Raw genomic sequence first — 20125 nt, 5'->3', positions numbered from 1 at the left:
ATCAAAAATTGCTGAACTGGTCATCGATTACAGAAATTTTCGAAAACCAGTTTTAAGAACGAAAAAACCGTTTTCCGAACCTCGTTCTGATATCACTTTCAAGCTCACTGTAAGATTAAGAACATTCTCACAAGAATAACGCCCTTTTTTAGGATTCTAGAGGAAAGAAAAGTCTTATCCGTAGGGATTAAAAAATGGGAAGATTTGCGGTTAAACATTTGTTATGAAGGCCTTTTGAAACAAATTATTTTGGTTCTAAAAACACCATGTCTTTCATGAGGCAAGCTAGTTTGTTCTCGCTGTAGTGTTTATCCGTCTCTTCTCAACCGCAAATATTTTCCATGATCCTCAACGCACTGAAATAACAGTTTGGCGTGTTGGATAATAAATAACCTATTAGACGTTTTGTTGTCTAGTATTGCTGAGTATTTTTACTCGTTATTTGTATTCTGACCCGCCCTACGGGCTCGTCAAAATACGACACAACTCGTAAAAATAATCAGCGATACTACACAACAAAACATCTGATAAGATATATGTATCTGTTTATTTTAAGTCCTCAATTAATATCAATTGCGATTGGAGCAGAAAAGTGGAACACTCAAGTCGTTGCCAAGTGTGACACTTACGACTCCATAACGTGATCTGCCATCACTCAGTGGACAAACAATACTATAGAATCTCATTTCTTTTTTATCTATTTATGTAAAGAAAGAGGAAATTGCCACTAAGGTTATTTTTGCGACTGTCTCTAAATATATCATAGATAATAACCAATCGAAGGAAAAAGTAATTTGCAGTCTGGCAGATTGTTGATGAAATGAAACATTGTCGGGCTGAAACAATATTGTCTCGCGAAAAACATGGTAAAGTACAATTACCTCCACAAGAATATTAATGAATTTAAAATATTGGAAGAGCGTTTCATTTTTCAATAAAATTAAACATGAACAAACAAAAGACATTTTTAACTTTTAACTAAAAAAGACAATCAATAAATTCGTGTAACCAAAGGGAATTTGACTGCAAACGTAATAAACCATCCTGAGCTGTAACCTTTGATATCATTAGTCCTGTATTGGTTTAATTGCTGGCATATTAAATGAATTATCGGTTACATTATATTTTCAGCATCCACTTAATACATCTTTCTTGGAAATAGAGTTCTCAATTTAGGCGTCTGCGCACTTTTAAAAAGTGGTTTTCCCAAATAAAAGTTCTCAGCAGTAAATCTGAACGATAGGTCTACGAAAATGGACCAAATTCCTTTATTTACAATTACAATTACAATTTATCACTTATAGAGCGCTATTTACAATGACAGATCAACAGCGCTTATTTCAGACTTGATGTGAATTAAAACGAGAACTTAATTCCTTGAAGATCTTTTTTATATTGCACTTCACTTCAGCATCAACATCAAAAAGGCAGAAGAAATTATCAGCGAGTCTCTGTTAACGTAATTATTCACATTTTTATTTTGATTAAAAAAGAACTTGAAATTCAAGCAAGTAACCTTAAAAAAAGATAACACTGATTCATAAATTTATATTTTTATACTTCTAACTATGCAGCTCTGATAAGTCAGATAAATTTAAAGCCGCTCATTCGCTCATTCACTGGCGATATCTGTTTAAATATATGGTGAAAGTAACCAGCTCATTAAAATTGAGGAAGGTTGTTTTCCTAACAAATTTAAAGCTCATTCGCTTATTCACTGGTGATATCTGTCTTATTATATGGTGAAAGTAAACAGCTCATTTAAATTTAGAACATTTGTTTTGCTAACACGGGTTGCAAAGCAACAATATTCAGTTCACACTTGGTATACATGGCATAATCACTTTGAAATAGGAAATATGAACTGTCTTCCTGATATTTGACTATAAGTGTTTCTAGCAGTAAAATAAAATAAACTAAAACCTGAAAGAAATTCTTTGGAGATAATTAGGGATTTAAAGTACTAAATATTCTCAAACTATATGGTTTATCTGATGATATTACATGACAGACGAACATTTTGAGAGGATTCATTAATATTTTTACCTTTAGGGTGAATAGGGCATTCCTAGACTATTTTTGATTAAAGATTTTCAAGGGTCTGTATTCCATGATCAGATACAGGGTGATATGGGGATCTGAGCGAAAAATGAATTTTAATATCACCCAGAATCGGATGCATAAAAGCAGTGATTTTGGGTGCTTTCTTCATTGGAGAAGTCAAGTTCTAGCGGGGAAGTCAAAATGAAGTCAACTGTTAGTTTGGCTTTATTTGGCTTTGTGCTCGCTGTCGGTTTTTCAGTCGCAACAACTGAAAATGCGTTGACCAGAATGGCAGATGCATTTGAAGCAGAAAAACCTCGAGGGTAAGTTGCATGAAGAAAATAATTGTAAATCAAATCATGAAAAGAGCAACCAAATAGACTTTATAGAGGCAATACATCTACGGAGTTTCTCCTGTTTCTCCAGGAAAAAGAAAGGAATACTAGATGATCAGGAAATTCTACCAATGACGATTCATTCAACTAGCGTCGGAACTAAAAATTAGACTCATCTTTACTTCCCATCTTTCACCATTATGTCTTTCGAATACAACGTAACTTAATCATCTGGCATATTTGCAAGACTCACTTTTTAATGCTCTTTAAAAACCATGGAATAAAAAGTTAAGTTTATCTATGAATTATTTGCTTTCCATCATTCTTTTTGACGATTCTGAAAGGTTTCAATGGAAATAGTGAAAACAGCGAAACTCGATCCTCGGCCTCATTTGAACAATTAATTATTATGTCGCAGTGGCAATGGTTTTGTTTTGCATTTGTAATGTTTTTAGTGAAGAATACATGATAGATAATGATGGTGAGCTCGATGCGGATGACCTAGATGACGATGATGAGGCAATTCCTAAAAGGTACGTGGAGGAAGTGGTTAGACTTGATTCTTGTATAACGATCCTAAACCGTACGCCCCGTCTCGTGCATCTTCTCTGCGCAAGGGAAGTTAAAGAACCTCACGCAGTTCTCGTTAAGAGTAAGAAACATATCTCCCAGTGTTGTGGTCTGACCTTGTTTATGTTTATACAGGTCTCCATTTTAAAATAACAAATAAATGAACAAGTAAAGACTGACCAGTTCGTTCACGATTAGCTTTTGGAATTCTTTTAGCGTAGGGGGGACTGAGATTTATAGAAGACTTTGTTGAAAATCAGGAAATAGAAAGTCAGAAAAAAAGCATTGGAAATGGTTTCATGATATTTGTCCTTTATGTTTCAGCGGATACGACATGAAAGCGAACGATGGAGAGTTCGACGAGGAAAACCTAGAGGACGCGGATATGACAATCCCTGCAATGTTCGTCGAGAAAGAGGATGAGGATGAGGATCCGGCAATCCTTACAAGGCACGTTGAGTAAGCTCAAAATTATTCTGATTACTTAAGCACGACTTATAGTTTTGATATTTTCCGCAGTCAAATGTTCAGAGCGGGAAAAGTTTTAAATTTGTGAAATTTAATCAGCCAAGCAACACTCAGGCTCTCAAGATAACTGAAAATAATTCGCTGCCTTTGCTGTGACATCTGCAAATGGTTAGACGTTCCAGTCTTCTCGAATAAGGTGATAAGATGTTTCCTGCATCTTCTCTGTACTGGTTAGCAGGGAGACGTCAAAGGACCCACGCACTTCTCTCTGAGAGTGGGGATCGTAGCTCCCGGTATTGTGTTCTGACCTTGTTTTAGATTATACAGGTCCCCATTTAGAGCAGTTTTTTAAACAACCAATTCGTTGACGGTTATCTTAAGCAATTTTTTTCCCTGCACTCAGTGAAAACGACGTGGCAAACGAAAATAAGGAGTTTGACGAAGGAGCATTCGGCAATGACGATGATGGAGGCGAAGTTAGTGACGAAGATGACGTAGGAACAATAGAAAAGTCAGCTGACCCCTCACCCTATAGACGCCGGTATAAACCTTACAAACCGTACAAACCGTACAAACCGTACAAACCGTACAAACCGTACAAACCGTACAAACCGTACAAACCGTACAAACCGTACAAACCGTACAAACCGTACAAACCGTACAAACCGTACAAACCATACAAACCGTACAAACCGAAAAAACCGTACAAACCCTACAAACCGTACAAACCGTACAAACCGTACAAGCCGTACAAGCCGTACAAACCGTACAAACCCTACAAACCGTACAAACCACGCAGACGCTATCGACGCTATCGACGCTATCGTCGTAAATCTCGCGATTAACGAAGACCAATTCAGTGATGGAATGAACAAACGCTTGGTGAAGGTGAGTGGAAAAAAGAAAAAAAGCAATGGTACCTGTAGCTCCTAATTTTGACACATGTTCTCCTTCTAAGGTTCTTGGAGATGTATAGAGAAGGGTACAGAAAATGTACATGGAGCTGATTTTAGAGTGTAAAGGATAAAGAGTCACCTTCATTAGTAGCTATGTCTGATTTTCTCTTTCCTGCAGGTCTTGATGAATACGCACCTTAAAAATGCATGGATAACTTAGGACAACTCAGGACAAGACAGCTCGTGTTATTTTTAAAATAGAATGGGAAGTAATGCAGAAATATTGAAATAAAAAGTTGTAATTTGCTTAAATTTCGCGTCATGAAAATAAATGAAGTTCATGAATACCTGGGTCTATTTTTTTTTCTTTTGTTTTCCTAAGAGATGTTTTTCAGTTTGATTGGCTTATTTTAAGTTGTAGTTGAGGCAGATTTTTTTTTTAGCTATATCAACTAGTTTGAAATTGTAAATTGGCCACCGTAAGGAGTGAAAAACCTGAGGTTTCGAGCGTTAGCCCCTCGTCAGAGCGAATGGAGGAATTGTGGGTTGTGTGTGTGTTTATATGCAGAAAGTGGAGCTACGCTATTGGTGGTAACATGATGACGAGTAAAAACAAGAGTAAATTAGTGGAATGAAAAGCGTGCCGATTCGAAAGATAAACTTTTGTCAAAGAGTTTTGCGACTTTCCGAGCTACCTACATGTAAGACCAAAAACCTGCCTATGTTTTTGTCACATTGACCAAAAACCTGTCTATGTTTTTGTCACATTTGAATTAAATAAGTGGACGATGTGAAAAGATAGCGCCAGTCTCTGGACCGTTTTGAAGTAATTTAAAGTTTTTTATAGATAATGGATTTAACTGTGTGGTTGTGAAGGTGAAACGTGAGAGTGAACCGAATGCGGTTGGAAATATCCTTCAGTGACGTTTGTAGTGCTGACTGTCGATCAATAAGTTGGGCGCATTGGTGACCCGCTTTAACAACAGACACAGGGTAAACATGTTTTTCGAAAAACTGGCATATTGACTCTGATTTGTCGAAAAAATCAGAGTCATCACTACATAAACGACAAAGTCTTAGACATGAGATGAATGCGAAGATGAATACAGCAAGTAACTATGTGAGTCTGTAGGTGTGTAATACACACACTAGTGCATAAAGCGTTGCCTTCAATTGAAACTTTGATGTCTTAACAGGATACAGAATTGTTGGAAACTTCTTAGGTATATTTTAGAGCCGGGTGAAAGGAATTGACTGCGGTTATAAATTGAGTTGGCTCCTCTCCGGTAGAGGGCGTAGCGCCGATACAGTCGTCAATTGTAGCGACCGTAGAGTTCAGGTTTGGAGGCGTTGTATTGGCTGAAAAATTGGTGGTCGACAAAACCTACAAAAAGATTGGCATAGCTGGGCCCCATTTTGGTACCATTGCTATGCCATTAGTTTGTTTGAAAAGCTGTCCCCGAATGAAAAATGATTGAGTGTCATCACTAGTTCGGCTAGTCGAAGTAGCGTTTCAGATCTAGGTTCCCTAACAGTGCGTTGATTAAAAAAATGTTTGAGTGCCATTAGGTATGACAGTATAAAGTTAGAGATATAATGTCCATAGTGAAAAGAAGTTTTCCTTAGCCAAGGAAATTAAAGTGGCAAAATATTTGAAGAGCGTGTTGGCTGTCTTTGATATATGATGGTAAAGGTTTGACGATGGGAGCCATAATTTTGTCTAAAGAGCTGGAAATAAGCTCGGTAGGATAGCTGTAAGCCGACACAACGAACCGACCGGGGGAGGGGTAATGATGAGATTTTTTCAGTGGCGGGCAATTCTTGTTTAGCTATGAATTCGTTAATCGTATTTTTGACAGTGTTTTGATTAATGGAAGTGAGATCTTTGTCGACCTCTTAATAAAAAGAGGTGTCAGAAAGTTGTCGCAAAGCTTCTTTTTGGTAGAGGTCGGTCAGCTAAAAACTACCGCGCCGCCCTTGGCGGCCGCTTTGATAACAATGTCTTTTAGTTTTTTTTTTTTTTAGGCTTGTTAATGCCTACCACTCCTCAATGGAAAGATTGGAAAATTTGGTGATACGATTGAATTTAAGTTTGTCAGTATCGTTGCGACATTTTTTTGAAAGAAATTCAAGAAATTCAATCTGACTTGAGACCTATCTCTCTGACATACACCTTTGCCAAACAATAGAAAAGAATAGATTTTATTGAAAAACAGTACATAGCAACCCAAGGGCTGAATTGCGCACCATTAAAAAGTAAATAATAAAACTACTAAATATATAATAATGCTATTTAATAAAGTACTATTAAGTTCGAAAAGCCACCTACAAGATTTAAAATTGATTTATACCGTATTTGTATTAAAACATGACTTTATAATAAAACTATTTCATACGCGTTTCTTGTTTATTTTCGGAATGTCAAAATTGCGTGTTCGTCGAAGCAAATATTTGCAAGCCTGATTTGGAGGCGGCAATAATGCACGTGACCTATGATCTGAGTCACTTAGGATGTCTTTGAGAAGCGTGGCACAAATATCACTGTGATGGACGCTAAGCGACGCTATCTCCATGTGACTAAGAGCTTCGTCGTAACTGAGGTCAGGGGCCCGTTTCTCGAAAGTCCCGGTAACTTAACGGGCCCGTAAAGCTGTTCTGTTTTCATTCAAGATGCGGATTTAAAACGTTTTGAAAATGTTACAACAAAACTATTAGCTAAAGAAACAAAAAGGACTGGTTTAGGTTCCCGAACTTGCTTTCTTATCCTTTAAAATTTTGATTTTAAAATATGGCTTCGGGTCCGTTATTTTACCGGGACTTTCGAGAAACGGGCCCCAGGGCACATGATTTTTAAAGCCCTCTTCTGGACTCGCTCTAGTTCATTAATTAAATACTTTGGGAGTGAATAATAATACACAGGGATCGCATAATCTAAAACTGATCTTACACACGTGATGTAAAATAACCCTAAGTCATTGCAAGAAACCTTGGCCCTTTTTAGCTGAACTAAAAAGTATAGCCTTTTGGCTGCCTTTTGATAACATCCTTTACATGGGTGTTCCATGACAGATCACTTGTGATTGTTATTCCCAGTAACTCTGCACTGTCAACGAGCTCTAACTCTTTGCCATGTACCCTAATTGGCTCAAATACTGCCCTATTTCTCGCAAAAGAGATTCGAAGCTCTTTGCATCTCTCATTATTAAGCTGGACTTTGTTAGCCAGAGACCACTAGACTACCTTATCAGCAATAATTTGGGTACTACTAATCCCACCCTTCCGACAACTTCAGATGCAGTAGTGTCGTCTACATTTTTCCAGACACGCGCGCCATCGATTACCAGATCGTTTATCATAACCAAAAACAACCAAGGCCCTAATTTCATCCCCCCGAGGGACTCCTGATGGAACTGAACCCCACTCAGAGAGACATCCCTCTGCCATGCAGTTTAATTCTTTGGAACCGGTTGCTTAGAAAATCAATAATCCAATTGATTAAACTAATAGGAAGATCTAGTTTACTTAATTTATTGATTAGAATGGCATGATCTATCAGATCGAAAGCCTTTCTATAATCTAAAAAAGGATCGTTCCAACAGTAAATCCGTTGCCGTCAGTTCCTGTGATCCACTCATGGATCATGCTGAACAAGGTAATAGTGGTGGAGGACTTTGGGACAGCTCCGTACTGGTTAGTACCCAGTACTTTCATCACAGCTGGCTTAAGATGATCAGTTACAAAAAAATCCTCCGCAACCTTGGACAGACATGGTGTCAGAGAGATGGGTCTTAAATCTTTCTTCAGATTCCGCACAGGCGTTTTCTGGGGAAGAAAGGTGACATCAGCATATTTCCAGGAACTAGGCAGTCGCTGTTCACTGAAGGAGGCGTTCAGGATGGTAGGGTTTGCGCGCAGCAGGCCCGTGGCGCAAATATCGGAAAAACTTGATCCACGCCAGTACGCAAGGGAGGGGCACTCCCACACGCGATTCACAAAGCAACTGATAGTGGAAATTGTGGAGCTAGAATGTTCTTTGCCGATTACTCAAAGGGTTTCGACCTGATTTACGATTCAATTCTTCTCAGAAAATTGGCGTCTTTCGATATAGACACTGTCTCAATTAACTGGATACTGTCTTCCTAACTGGAAGATCATGAGCTATAAAGATTGGTGACTCTCGGTCTGATTGGAACTCAGCCAAGGGAGACGGTATCCCACAAGGGACGAAACTGGGTGTGATTTTGCGTAAATGGCATTTGAGGATTAAATTCGTTGATGATACCACGGCCGTAAGAAATCCTGCCAAGAAACGGTTTTAGCTCTCTAAATGTAGCTGTCAATGATATTCACAAGTTTTCTATCGAACATGATATGAAATTAAACTCGAAAAAATGCGAAGAAATGTTAAGCGCAACTCTCGCTAATAGTGGTCCTCTCGACTTCCCGTCAAAAAACATTTTTCCTTAAATTTTTTCCCCATTAAAAGGGTTTAGGACACATACTTCAAAAATAGTTTGGGTGCTTTCCGATTCTCTTTTTTTGTCTCGCCAAGAGCGAAAATTAACTTTTGGCTAGACCCTCCATCTAGACAACGATCGAAAGTGAAAATTTCACAGCTATTGTCGAGCGTGCTGTGACTGTAATAGTGTAGTTCACGGAATTCTCTCTTGCTTCAAGTTGCAAGCTATATTCATTCACTTCCCAGACAAAATATGGAAACTTCACTTGAAATCCTATTCATACCAACGTGATCAGAAGAGACCCTTCCCTTCGACCTTCATTTGCATATCTAAAATTAATCAATTCAATAGACAGAATTCTCAAAATGCAGGTGTAAGTCGGACTAAAAAACAGTTTATACACCAATGAGGTCACAAATTACCTCAAACCTGCGGGTATCCCTCTAGCTTTCATTTACCATCATCTTGAAATCAACGCAAATAAATGTCTTACTTAATCGCGCAAGTGTCAAAGTTCATTTGCATAATTCTGAAATATGACCAAGATATGTCTTTGACCGTTCAAACTTCGTTTGATTATCTTCTACGTAAAGTATGTTAGGTTTTCATAACAACTGAATAGAAAATAAATTACGAGTTGCCCTAAAACGTTGCATAAACATGATCAGTCGTAACGCTTCCAGACTTACAAAGTAAACCGGCAAAAGCGATAGGAATGCGCTTCCTCGATAATTTTCCTTGAATCAGGTCAAGAGTCACTTACAGAGTGAAGAAGATCAAATTAAAGAATCCAATTTGGCATTCTGGTTATTGCAGACATACTGTGCAGCTTAAAAAGACACATAAACAAGTTAAAATACATGTACGTTACGGTGTTATATACAAAACAACCTTCTGCAAGAATACTTGCAGTTTCTACCAAGGTTTACCACACGAAAGCAATCAACAGGCCCTCCTTTCTGAGCATTTGCTACCATCACTGGAGATTTTATGTTGTTATAATCCACAACGTTCTTAAGGAACACGCTCAATCTTTCGTGCGGCCATATAATCAAAATATAACCAGCTAGGCAAACCTGGCCAAGCATGTTGCGTGACGTGATTATGCTGACTAGTTCATTTGTTTCATGACTTGCCTCGCGGGTAAGTGAATTGAAACTAAAAAGTAGTTAATGTAACAAATTAGAACCGGTAAATCGGCTAAAAAACATATCGGACGACGACAGTTTATACACCAATGAGGTCACCTATTGCCTCAAACCTGCGGTGTTAAATTGGTTAATTTTTGATATGCAAATTAAGGTCGGTCTCTTCCGATCAAGCTAGTATGAATAGGATTTCAAGTGAAGTTTCCATATTTTATCTGTGAAGTGAATCAATCTAACTTGTAACTTGAAGCGAGAGAGAGTTCCGTGAGCTACAATATTGCAGTCGCAGCGCGCTCGACAAAAGCTGTGAAATTTTCATTTTCGATCGTTGTCTGCACGGGTGGTCTAGCCAAAAGCCAATTTTCACTCTTGACGATGCAAAAAAAGAGAATTGGAAAAAAACCAAACTATTTTTGAAACATGTGTCCTAAACCCTTTTCAGAGGAAAAAATTAAGGAAAATTTTCTTGGGACGGGAAGTCGAGACGACCGCTCTTAGCTGGGGTGGCACTTAATTAACTTCATGCAGAATGATAATTTCACTACAAGACCAATTGTCCTAGGTAACAACACTGTCGAATGTGTAGCAAGTTATAAATAACTCGGTATTGTAATCAGTAATGACTTAAAGTGGAACGAGCATATTGATTACATATCAAAAAAAGTTTCGAAACGCCTTCATTCCCTGAGGATTCTTTAAAAAGTGGGTGTTAATAGAGAGGGAATTGTCAAAGTCTATTTGACAACAATAAGAATATGGCGTACAAGTCTGGCAAGACATTTCTGAATTTCTTTAAAATAAACTAGAATCAATTCAAAAAGGGCACTACATATTATCTATCCGTGCAATAGTTACTCAGATGCCCTTAAAACTACCAGCCTTAGCAGCTTGAAAAAAAGACGAACTCAGCTTTGTTGTAAATATATTCAGAAGATGACGCAAAATTAAAAGACCACCCCATTAATTTCCTCAAGTCGAGAACAGCATCTAGTGGTCATACTTACAACTTACGGGCCAGCGACAACAATAGAAGTATTGTTTACGCTGATAGGGGTTGTTGCCGGACCCAGCGTTCAGGTTCCTTTATTTCATTCGCCAGTAAATATGTGAAAATTTAGATAATTACTTATGATATTTTTCTTGCCTCTTTAGTAGTAGTGTTAATTATCCGTTGATTATTAATTTATAGCCTTTTAATTCAGTTAATTATGCAAGGAGGCAAGTAAACGGTATATTATTATTAATAGTTATGAAAAATAATCTAATGATGCGAACTGGCCCCGGGGGTGTCCATTTAGACTTTCGAATCTGAAGTGCTTCGAAAGTATCTTTGTTCGAGGTATTAGAATCATCCTCTTTGTCATGAAAAAAAGCTTTTAATTGAACGCGGCGAGATAATTTTTCTACGTCTTGTTTAACTGAGAATTCGTCCGCTGTTTTAGAAATGGGAACAAAATTTAAGCCCTTACCGAGGACGGATTTTTCTGAATTGGAAATTGAAAGATTTTCTGGTATGTTAATTACAGTTGCGAACTGGCCCTCTGGAGTGTTCACTTTAGACTTTCGAATCTGAAGCGTTTCGAAAGTGTCTGTGTTCGAGGTGTTATAATTATCCTCTTTGTCATAAAAAAGGCTTTTAATTGAACGCGGCGAAGAAATTTTTCTACTTCTTGTTTAACTGGGAATTCGTCACAAAGGAGCTACGCCAGATATTCGTAAGTTTTCTTTTCCCTTTTCCCCCTATTAGTTAATATATAGCATTCCATTTAGCCATTCTGTTCGCCAAAACTAGGTTTTGTAGCCCCTTAAATTTATCGGCCGTTGCCTTCATTCTAAAGCTATTCCTGAGGGTTTTCGCTCTAATTTTCATGCATCTTCTTTTACTTATCAATATCGTCCCTAATCCAGTGCGCTCAAAATTCTCTTTCACGCAACATCATAAGAATCACCATCAGAGCTATGTGCAAAAAGCGTAATCACCTCAACGAACAAATTTTACATTGCCGCTCTGAACTTTCCAAAATCTGTCCAGCCGTTTTAGTACAATCCATCGGTGCTAAAATTCAGGAAACTAATTCCAAACTTTTCAATCATTTGAATCAAATTAAGGCCTAAAAAGTTGACCAACTTATCGGTACCCGAACTAGCCGCCCATCACCAGAAAGCCTCAAAACTGTAGTTACCATTCCCGAGAATCTTTTACTTTCCGATTCAGAAAAATCCGTCCTCAGTAAGGGCTTAATTTGTTCCCATATCTAAAACAACGGACGAATTCTCAGTTAAACAAGACGAAGAAAAGTTCCTTCACAGCGTTTAATTAATAGCCATTTTTCGTGACAAAGAGGATGATTCTAACACCCCAAACTAAGACACTTTCGAAACACATCAGATTCGAAAGTCTAAATGGACTTCCCCAGAAGGCCAGTTCGCCAGGGTCATCGATTATTACATTTTCTGGAATAAAAACTTGGTTTCCCTAAACTCGCTGGGTATATAAGACAACTGTTCTGAAATCACTTGCAAGCTACCCGTAAGAAGAAGAATAATTCCATAACAATAACGCTAATTTTCGGATTTCGGAGGTAAGAAATTTCTGGATGAACGGACTTTAAAGTGGGAGGATTAAAAATTTGTCACGTTTCCCTAAAGGTGACTAAAAGGGGGCCTATAATTGGCCAAAGAGGAGGTTATAATGGTGCGCACTAAAGATTATTGGGCGCATCATACACTAAAGGAGGAAAGAAGAATTCGTTTTGAAACAGATTATTTTGTGTCTCACAACACCAAAGATATAACATTTTCACTTCTTGCCATGACACAAAGAACTCGGTAAACGCTTCATGATCACTCCATGATGACTTATGCCTACGCATGATGAAAAAAAAAAGTTTTCCCTACACAATGATCGTGATAGGTAAGATCAGCTCATCACGTAAAAATTTTTCTCAAAGGGCGAGTATTTTACTGCTTGAATCAGCGAATTGTGGTGAGTAGATCAATATCAGGGATGTATTTCGTAGTAGTTAAGAAGTTTCGATTGAGATTTCCTGCTTTCTTATATCTGTTCATTTGAAGACCTCAATTAACGTCAAATACGGTGGAAGCAGAAAAGTGGTGCACACAGGTTGTGGGCATGTGATTCTCTTTACAAATTTTTGACGTGATCTACCTCACTCAATAAACAAACAATATTAGAATCTCCTCTCTTGATATACATACCTACATACATACACACATGTATAGATATATGTGTGTGTATGTACTTGTAAGTCATTGTATTACAACTGATGAAGGTCTCGGACCAAAACGTATTTTATTAAACTTTCTTAGACTTTTTATTTAAGTATATGTCTTTCTTAGCTCGAAGTTGTCCGTCCTCATGTACTACAATATTTTTCCTATTATTTATCAAGGTTTGGACTGTGAATCCTTTTGGATCCTTCTGGCGCTTTCAGAGTGCTCAATAGTGAACTAGAGCGTGTTATAATTGAGAACAGGGGTGGTCAACTGAAGATTTGGCTTGGCATTTATTACGGTTTATTAGGGTTTAACTCTAAGAATACGCCACCACAAATTCCCGCAATGTCAAATTTTGAGAAGAAGCTACTAAATCTGATTGAAAACATCAAATTCTGTAACGTACACTGCTGGTTTAAAAAAAAACTTTCTTCTGATATCCAGAGCAACATTAAACAATCAAGCGACCTCCTTGTACCCGCTGACAAGACCTCCAATTTCTACAAGATGGATAAACTCACATACAATAGGCTTTTACAGAAGAACATAACCAAGACCTACAAGAAAGTGCCACCTAACACCACAGTATCTATTGAGTTGGCAAGCAAAAGAATCGCTAAGAAACTTGACTTAGACGAAAGAGTAAACACCACTGCCATACGGGAAGCCTTTATAACCCTTAAGGACCACAAGCCCAACCATGCCAACAACCCGACCTGCCGTCTAATCAACCCGGCCAAATCGGAAATGGGGAAGATCAGCAACAAATTCTCGACCGAATAAACAGGGGCATTGTCAACCACCTAAACTTAAACCAATGGAAGAATACTAAGGCTGTTCTAAAGTGGTTCAACAACATAACGAATAAAGAGCGATACTCATTCATCGCTTTTGATGTGGTAGACGTTTATCACTCCATCTCTGCTGACCTTCTAAACACAGCATTAGAATTCGCTTCCGGCCATGTCAGCATAACTGATGAAGAACGAAACATCATCCTCCACACAAAAAAATCCCTTCTCTACAGTGAAGGAGAACCATGGGGAAAGAAAACATAGGCTGACCTCTTTGACGTGACCATGGAAAGCTACAACGGTGCAGAGTCATGCGAGCTCGTTGGCTGTTATCTCTTGTACACCATCAAGGAGAAACATGGCCACAACTTTGACTTATACAGAGACGACGGCCTCGGAGTGATCCGAGAATCACCCCGAAAAGCAGAGATAATTAAGAAAGATCTCTGCAGAATTTTTGAGAGGCATGGTCTTAAAATAACAATCGAAGCCAACAAGGAAGTCGTTAACTTCCTCGATGTCACTCTCAACCTTAACAATGGTAAATACATGCCCTACAACAAGCCTAACAACAACCCACTTTACATCAACAAGAAATCCAACCACCCACCGTCCATAATTGACAACATTCCACTATCTATAAATAAATGTTTGTCAGAGTTTTCGTACGATGAAGAATCCTTCTACAAGGCAGCGCCGCTCTATCAGAATGCCCTCAACAACAGTGGATACAAACATAAACTTACATTTTCACCCCAAACCTCTACCCACCCTCTAAAATCGAATCGAAGGAGAGAAATTATTTGATAGAATCCACCTTACGGCAGAAATGTAGAAACCAACATTGGACTTGCATTTCTAAGGATACTCGACGAGGAATTCCCCAAGGACAATGTGCTACACAAGATCTTCAACCGCAACACAGTAAAGATCAGCTATAGTTGTATGTCCAACCTCAAGCAAACCACCGATAGCCACAACAAATCGGTCTTAAAAAGTAAAGCCAAACCAACCAAGGTATGCAACTGTAGAAACCCCGCTGAGTGTCCCATGGGTAGAAACTGCCTCAAGGAATCGGTTGTCTATCAGGCAACCGTAACAACCGAAGACAATAATCCCGCCAAGACCTATGTGGGCCTGACAGAAAACTCCTTCAAGATAAGATATGCCAACCACAAAGTTTTATTCAACCACTCTAGCAAAAGACACAGCATTGAACCAAGTAAACATGTCTGGAACTTAAAAGACAAGAACATAGATTACACGATTTCCTGGAAGATTCTAAAGCAGGCCGCTCCATACAGCCCTGTCTCAAATCGCTGTAACTTATGTCTCTGGGAGAAGTACTTTATAATTTGCAAACCCGATTTAGCCTCTCTTAACAAACGAAATGAACTGTTTGCCTCATGTAGACATGCTAAGAAATTCCTCCTGAAAAATTTCAACACCTACCCTGGCACGCAATAGTGTCCGTTTTTTTATTTATTTCTAGCCCTTACTTTTAATGCACGCACGTCTGTGTTTATTCATTGCCACGCTTTAGTGTCTGTGTTCATTTATTTATTTTATTTACTTATTTATTTCTAGCCCTTACCTTTATTGCGCGCACGTAAGGCAGGGAACCCATATATGGTAGGTATCACGTTATTTCGAAACGGTGAACGTTATTTCAAATCAGTGTAACGTTGTAAGTTTGCATTTGGCAATTTTATCCGACGAGTGCCAAACAGGCTGTGTGGTACGAAACTAAATAGTAATAAATGCTAAGCCAAATCTTCAGTTGACCACCCCCTTCTCAATTATATATATATATATATATATAACCAAAATAGCGGAATGAGATCATCATCTACTAAAAAGTGCTCAATAGCAGGGCTAGAGCTATGGATAATTATACTTCAAGATTTAGGTTACTTGAACTTTTACTGCAACTCTGAGTTTCATGCCTCTTGCGAAGCAATCGTCAGGCAACTGCCAGACGATTCTGGCAGTTGCCTGACGATTGCTAGTCGCTTCATGCTACAGAAACCGGAGTTAAGCACCGGCCTAATGGGTCACTAGGCTCGTAAACAGACTTTACTTAAAAGGGATATATAACGGAAGAACTAAGCTTAGATATATAATCTTATTATTCAAATTGCTTCTGTCAGTATCCTTATCCAATTCGCTGTTGTTAGCGCCACCTAAACTGTTGAGGGTGAAGTTGTGTTCACGAACATTCTTAATTTGATTTTTTCAGCAAGTGAGGTGTTCGTCTCAGCATCATAGTTGGTTGTTGAATCGGCTGTCGCAGTTTTGCCAGTATTTTCGTAGTTGTAGCTTATTCGTTATCCCGTCAGAACTAGTAAGAAAATTACACGTTTGGGTAGCTTTTAAGCTCTAGAGATCGTGGACGGGCCCATTCCGAAAACGCTCGACATCATTTAGTGTGGGCCTACCACGAACGGTGTGTGCGCGTGAATGTGAGATAAGCATATAGGACAGGAAACTTTGCAAAGCGGTCTTCACAAAACACAGTATTTTGTAAATTATGTTGTTTAGGAAGAGCGAGCACATGTTTGTTTTTAAGAGTAGACTTAAGATTTATTTGAATATTTATTGATTATTTATTGAATCTGTAGCCATTACATTTTATCTTTTGTATGTTTTTAGTTAAGGAAATTGTTTTCATACAGGGCTAACCTCACGATTTTCCCTTTCCAGGATGTACTTTTTGTATTTGCGTTGTAACTTCCTGAATAAAAAATGTTATGTTATGTTATGTAAGTTGTCACGCTCTCATCCCCAGTTTCCGCAGTATACGCAAGGAACGCCTAGTACCATGACCCCCTTTTGGCGACCAAGAAGGGCTTGCATTTTAAGACTCGCCGGCTTTCCTACGGAAGCCCGGGTAAAACCAAATTGAAACGGCTGACGAGGCGGTAGACCTATCTATTTAGATGTTATTGATATATTGGCAATACGCATTTAACACAACGAAATCCTTGATATAATTTCAATATATCAACAAAGTCGAAATGGTAAATTGGCCACCGTCACGGTTATAAAAGCTGACGTTTCGAGCGTTGGCCCTTTGTCGGAGCGAATAGAGGAACGAAGGGCTAACGCTCGAAACGTCAGCTTTTATAATCATAACGGTGGCCAATTTACCATTTCAACTTTGTTGATATATTGAAATTATTTCGTTACCCCCACCGACGCAGCCCCAAGCAGTTTCTTTAGAAACTATCAGCCGAAATCCTTGATAGCTTGCTGTTTTATCCCCAGAATATAAGAATCACCAATGAAAATGTTCCTTTTCATGAAAACGAGCGAGCTTATACGTAGTTATATGGTAGTCGGTGTTGTTTTCGACCATTTTTTTCCAAAACTAGTTCAAAAAAAATATATGTTTCATCTTTACATGCTCACTTTGGAGGTTGGTTGGCCGCATCTTGATATGCCTTAATGTGACAGCGTGATGCTGTTAGTGAGTTTTCACAGGTGCTTACCAATACCTGGCTGTGTAGCCGCGCGATGCGGTTCCAGTCGATGCCCACAAATTGACCCTTGCTTACCATAGAGTCTTCAGTAGCTCAGTGGTTAGAGCATCCGACTAGATCACGGAGGGTCGTGGGTTCAAGTCCCAGCTGGGGCTCGGATTTTCTCTATTACACCAAAAATTGTTTCAAAAAAAATATCGTCTATCAAAAAATACAAAGTGGCCTTCGGTTGGAAAAATTTCAGCACTTGAATGGTAAGACAGCGTGTAGTATCCAACAAAAAAACTTTACTGTTCACACAAAATATATTACAATCCAAACTACCGCACAAGTCTTAAAGATAGTCTACATTAGCATACCTAATTACGAGTCTTGACAACTATTTAGAGTACATGACACCTTCAACAGATACTTCAGACAGCTACGCTACTCAGCGATCTAAGGAAACTTCTTTAATTTGAGCTTAAGCAAATCGACCTCATACATTCTACAGATTTTGACATCGCATTATGAAAATGGCAAAACTGTCTTTGCAACTGTAATTATTTCACGAAAACATGAGATCACGATATATGAATAGCAACGTGTCTTTAAAACTGTACTATATTTTTAGAATATGGTGGTTTTCGGAGTGGTTTTCCAGCGTTTAGACTGGTATTTCAATCAAGGAAAAACTTCACGCTTTTGCCAAAAAATTGCGTCAAAGATATCGTGTCCCCTTGAAATATAAACGCAACAACACAATATTTGAACAACATCCTCATTAAGTTAGATGTCTGAGTTGAAACACCTTCAAGACAATTCTGACCAACTTTTTCGTCATCATATAGATGGGAGAAACAAGCACTAAGTGGTATTGAAGAAGCAGTTTTTCTCACTGCCTGACAGAAGTTGTACAGATAACCGCCTCCCAGTTAGCTCAATGGATAGAGCGCTGGACTGTTGTGCGGGAGGTCGAGGGTTCGAGCCCCGGCCGGACCAACACTCAAGGTCTTAAAATAATTGAGAAGAATATGCTACCTTTCTATAACATCAAGAAATGGTTAGATATTCTAGTCTTCTCGGATAGGGACGAATAAATGGAGGTCCCGTCTCCTACAGGGTTAGGGGTAGGAGACGTTAATTTCTCACGCACGAGATCACTGTGTGATGGATGTCCTCCCCTGGGGTGGGATGGGCGGGTTAGGATTGATTGTAAAGCGCTGTTGATCTGTCATTGTAAATAGCGCTCTATAATTGATAAATTGTAATTGTAATTGTACAGATCAAGGAAGAACCTGCATAAAGGCTGAACAAAAACTCTGCTCCTTATAAAGTACAAGATGGTAAGTGATTGATATTTCACGAAACTCTCTCTGTTCGATTCCTGGATCCCAGTCCATGTCCTGTTTCTATCCTGAACTGATAGGAATGGTGCTGCCTAGAAAGCGTCAACAATTTTCGCCTTCTTTGATTCACTAACTTACTATTGCCCATCTTTTTACACCAGAAATTTACGCTGTTGTTTTGGTGTCTCTCTCTGCTGACCATCACTGTCCAATCTATGTCCTTAATTGCGGAGAGAAAGGTAAGAACGAGATCATATTTGATTTGTTACTCAAGGCCGTAAAACATATGAAAATACCTAGTAGTGCTAAGAATGGAAAACAAGAACCAAAATTTACATGAAAACCGCACACAGATACCAGTGGTGTTGGTGTTTGAATTTTCCTGTTTGCGCCGTTTTGGGTTTTTGACGACGTTAGTTTGCCACTATTATCATCAACTAAGCTAAGAGTTCTTTTGTTCACGGGAGTCGTAAAGGAATCACGCATGTAGTTAAGTAGCAACAGTAAAACTTCACTAGATTCAAGCCTAATGCCGATACATGTTTCGATTTTTCGCAAAAAAAGAAATATGTTTTCACGCTTTTGGTGAAACTGTGTTCTTAGAGTTCCGTGACTAAATATTCTCTGGAGCTGTCAAGTGGTGGAAAAAAGTTTGGCGAACAGATCGAAATTGACACCATAAAGGGAACAGAGACTTTCCACGTACCGAAGACATCGCCTAATGAATCAGCAGGAGATATAATCTACGATTTTAAAAGGGTAAACATCGATGTGATTTGTTTGTTTGTTCGTTTGTTTCATTAGGGGGGTAGGCACGGGGCAGGTTTGCGCCAGATGAAGAGGCCATCCTCGCCTTTCCTATAATTCACCTGGTGCAACTTAATGGCTCTACTTTCAGCCCTAAAGAAGTGAAAATGTGACTTTGTTTTTTTAGCTGCAAGGCTTTCAGCGATATTCTGTTTGTTTGTTTGTTTGTTTTTGTTTTTTTTCATGCAGCGAGTGACAATGGTTCGTTTGCGAGTAGAAAAGGCATGCTATATGGCTAATTCAATCGATGAAACTCTCACGCCTGCCGATTTAAAGGAAGCTTTGGAAATGGTGAGTGTACTCTAAAAGCGAAAGTGCATGCAATAAGGCATTTTATAATCTCAAATTTTACGAATCCCTTACCTGAGTTCTTCTAAAGCCCTTGCCTCAATGCTATGGTGTTAATGATTGAAATACTACGAGTCAGATTGCTTTAAGTTCTTAGACTTTCGCGTGCGCGATTTCCGATTTTCATCCCTGTGTATTACTGTGTTGTTGTTAGAAATCTCCCGGGGTACGATGCGCTGGGTACGATGTTCAAGAATAAACGCGCATTT

General features: G+C 38.7%; 2 protein-coding genes across 3 annotated transcripts; both read left to right on the top strand.

The window, feature by feature from the left end:
- The first annotated feature begins 2216 nt into the window (after positions 1-2216).
- Positions 2217-4657, top strand: LOC111336704 (uncharacterized). 2 transcript variants are annotated; one of them, XM_088737334.1, is made up of 5 exons: positions 2217-2366; positions 2834-2911; positions 3273-3398; positions 3820-4304; positions 4491-4657. In XM_088737334.1, the coding sequence occupies exons 1-4, from the start codon at positions 2245-2247 to the stop codon at positions 4259-4261; spliced, it is 768 nt and encodes a 255-aa protein (XP_088593460.1). In that variant the 5' UTR covers positions 2217-2244; the 3' UTR covers positions 4262-4304; positions 4491-4657. The 2 variants fall into 2 exon arrangements, with proteins under 2 accessions (XP_088593460.1, XP_088593459.1); XM_088737333.1 differs by having other exon boundaries at positions 3273-3407.
- A 14032-nt stretch (positions 4658-18689) lies between these two features.
- Positions 18690-20061, top strand: LOC111336695 (uncharacterized). The gene is made up of 4 exons (XM_022942832.2): positions 18690-18758; positions 18923-19000; positions 19365-19520; positions 19758-20061. Exons 1-4 carry the CDS (start codon positions 18756-18758, stop codon positions 19872-19874), a joined length of 354 nt encoding a protein of 117 aa, XP_022798567.2. The 5' UTR covers positions 18690-18755; the 3' UTR covers positions 19875-20061.
- The last annotated feature ends 64 nt before the right edge of the window (positions 20062-20125 follow it).

This window comes from Stylophora pistillata, chromosome 11, assembly GCF_964205215.1.
Source record: "Stylophora pistillata chromosome 11, jaStyPist1.2, whole genome shotgun sequence".
NCBI lineage: Eukaryota > Metazoa > Cnidaria > Anthozoa > Scleractinia > Pocilloporidae > Stylophora > Stylophora pistillata.
Note: the sequence above shows the minus strand (reverse complement) of the source record. Positions and strands in the feature narration are given on the sequence as shown.

Bases quoted from the DNA above. Each gene is read 5' to 3' on its own strand.
- LOC111336704 (XM_088737333.1), top strand. From the start codon at position 2,245: ATGAAGTCAACTGTTAGTTTGGCTTTATTTGGCTTTGTGCTCGCTGTC. The intron at 2,912-3,272 runs GTACGTGGAGGA...TTTATGTTTCAG, and splicing joins GATGAGGCAATTCCTAAAAG to CGGATACGACATGAAAGCGA. The intron at 3,408-3,819 runs GTAAGCTCAAAA...CCCTGCACTCAG, and splicing joins ATCCTTACAAGGCACGTTGA to TGAAAACGACGTGGCAAACG.
- LOC111336695 (XM_022942832.2), top strand. The intron at 19,001-19,364 runs GTAAGAACGAGA...CTGTGTTCTTAG, and splicing joins CCTTAATTGCGGAGAGAAAG to AGTTCCGTGACTAAATATTC. The intron at 19,521-19,757 runs GTAAACATCGAT...TTTTTCATGCAG, and splicing joins TAATCTACGATTTTAAAAGG to CGAGTGACAATGGTTCGTTT.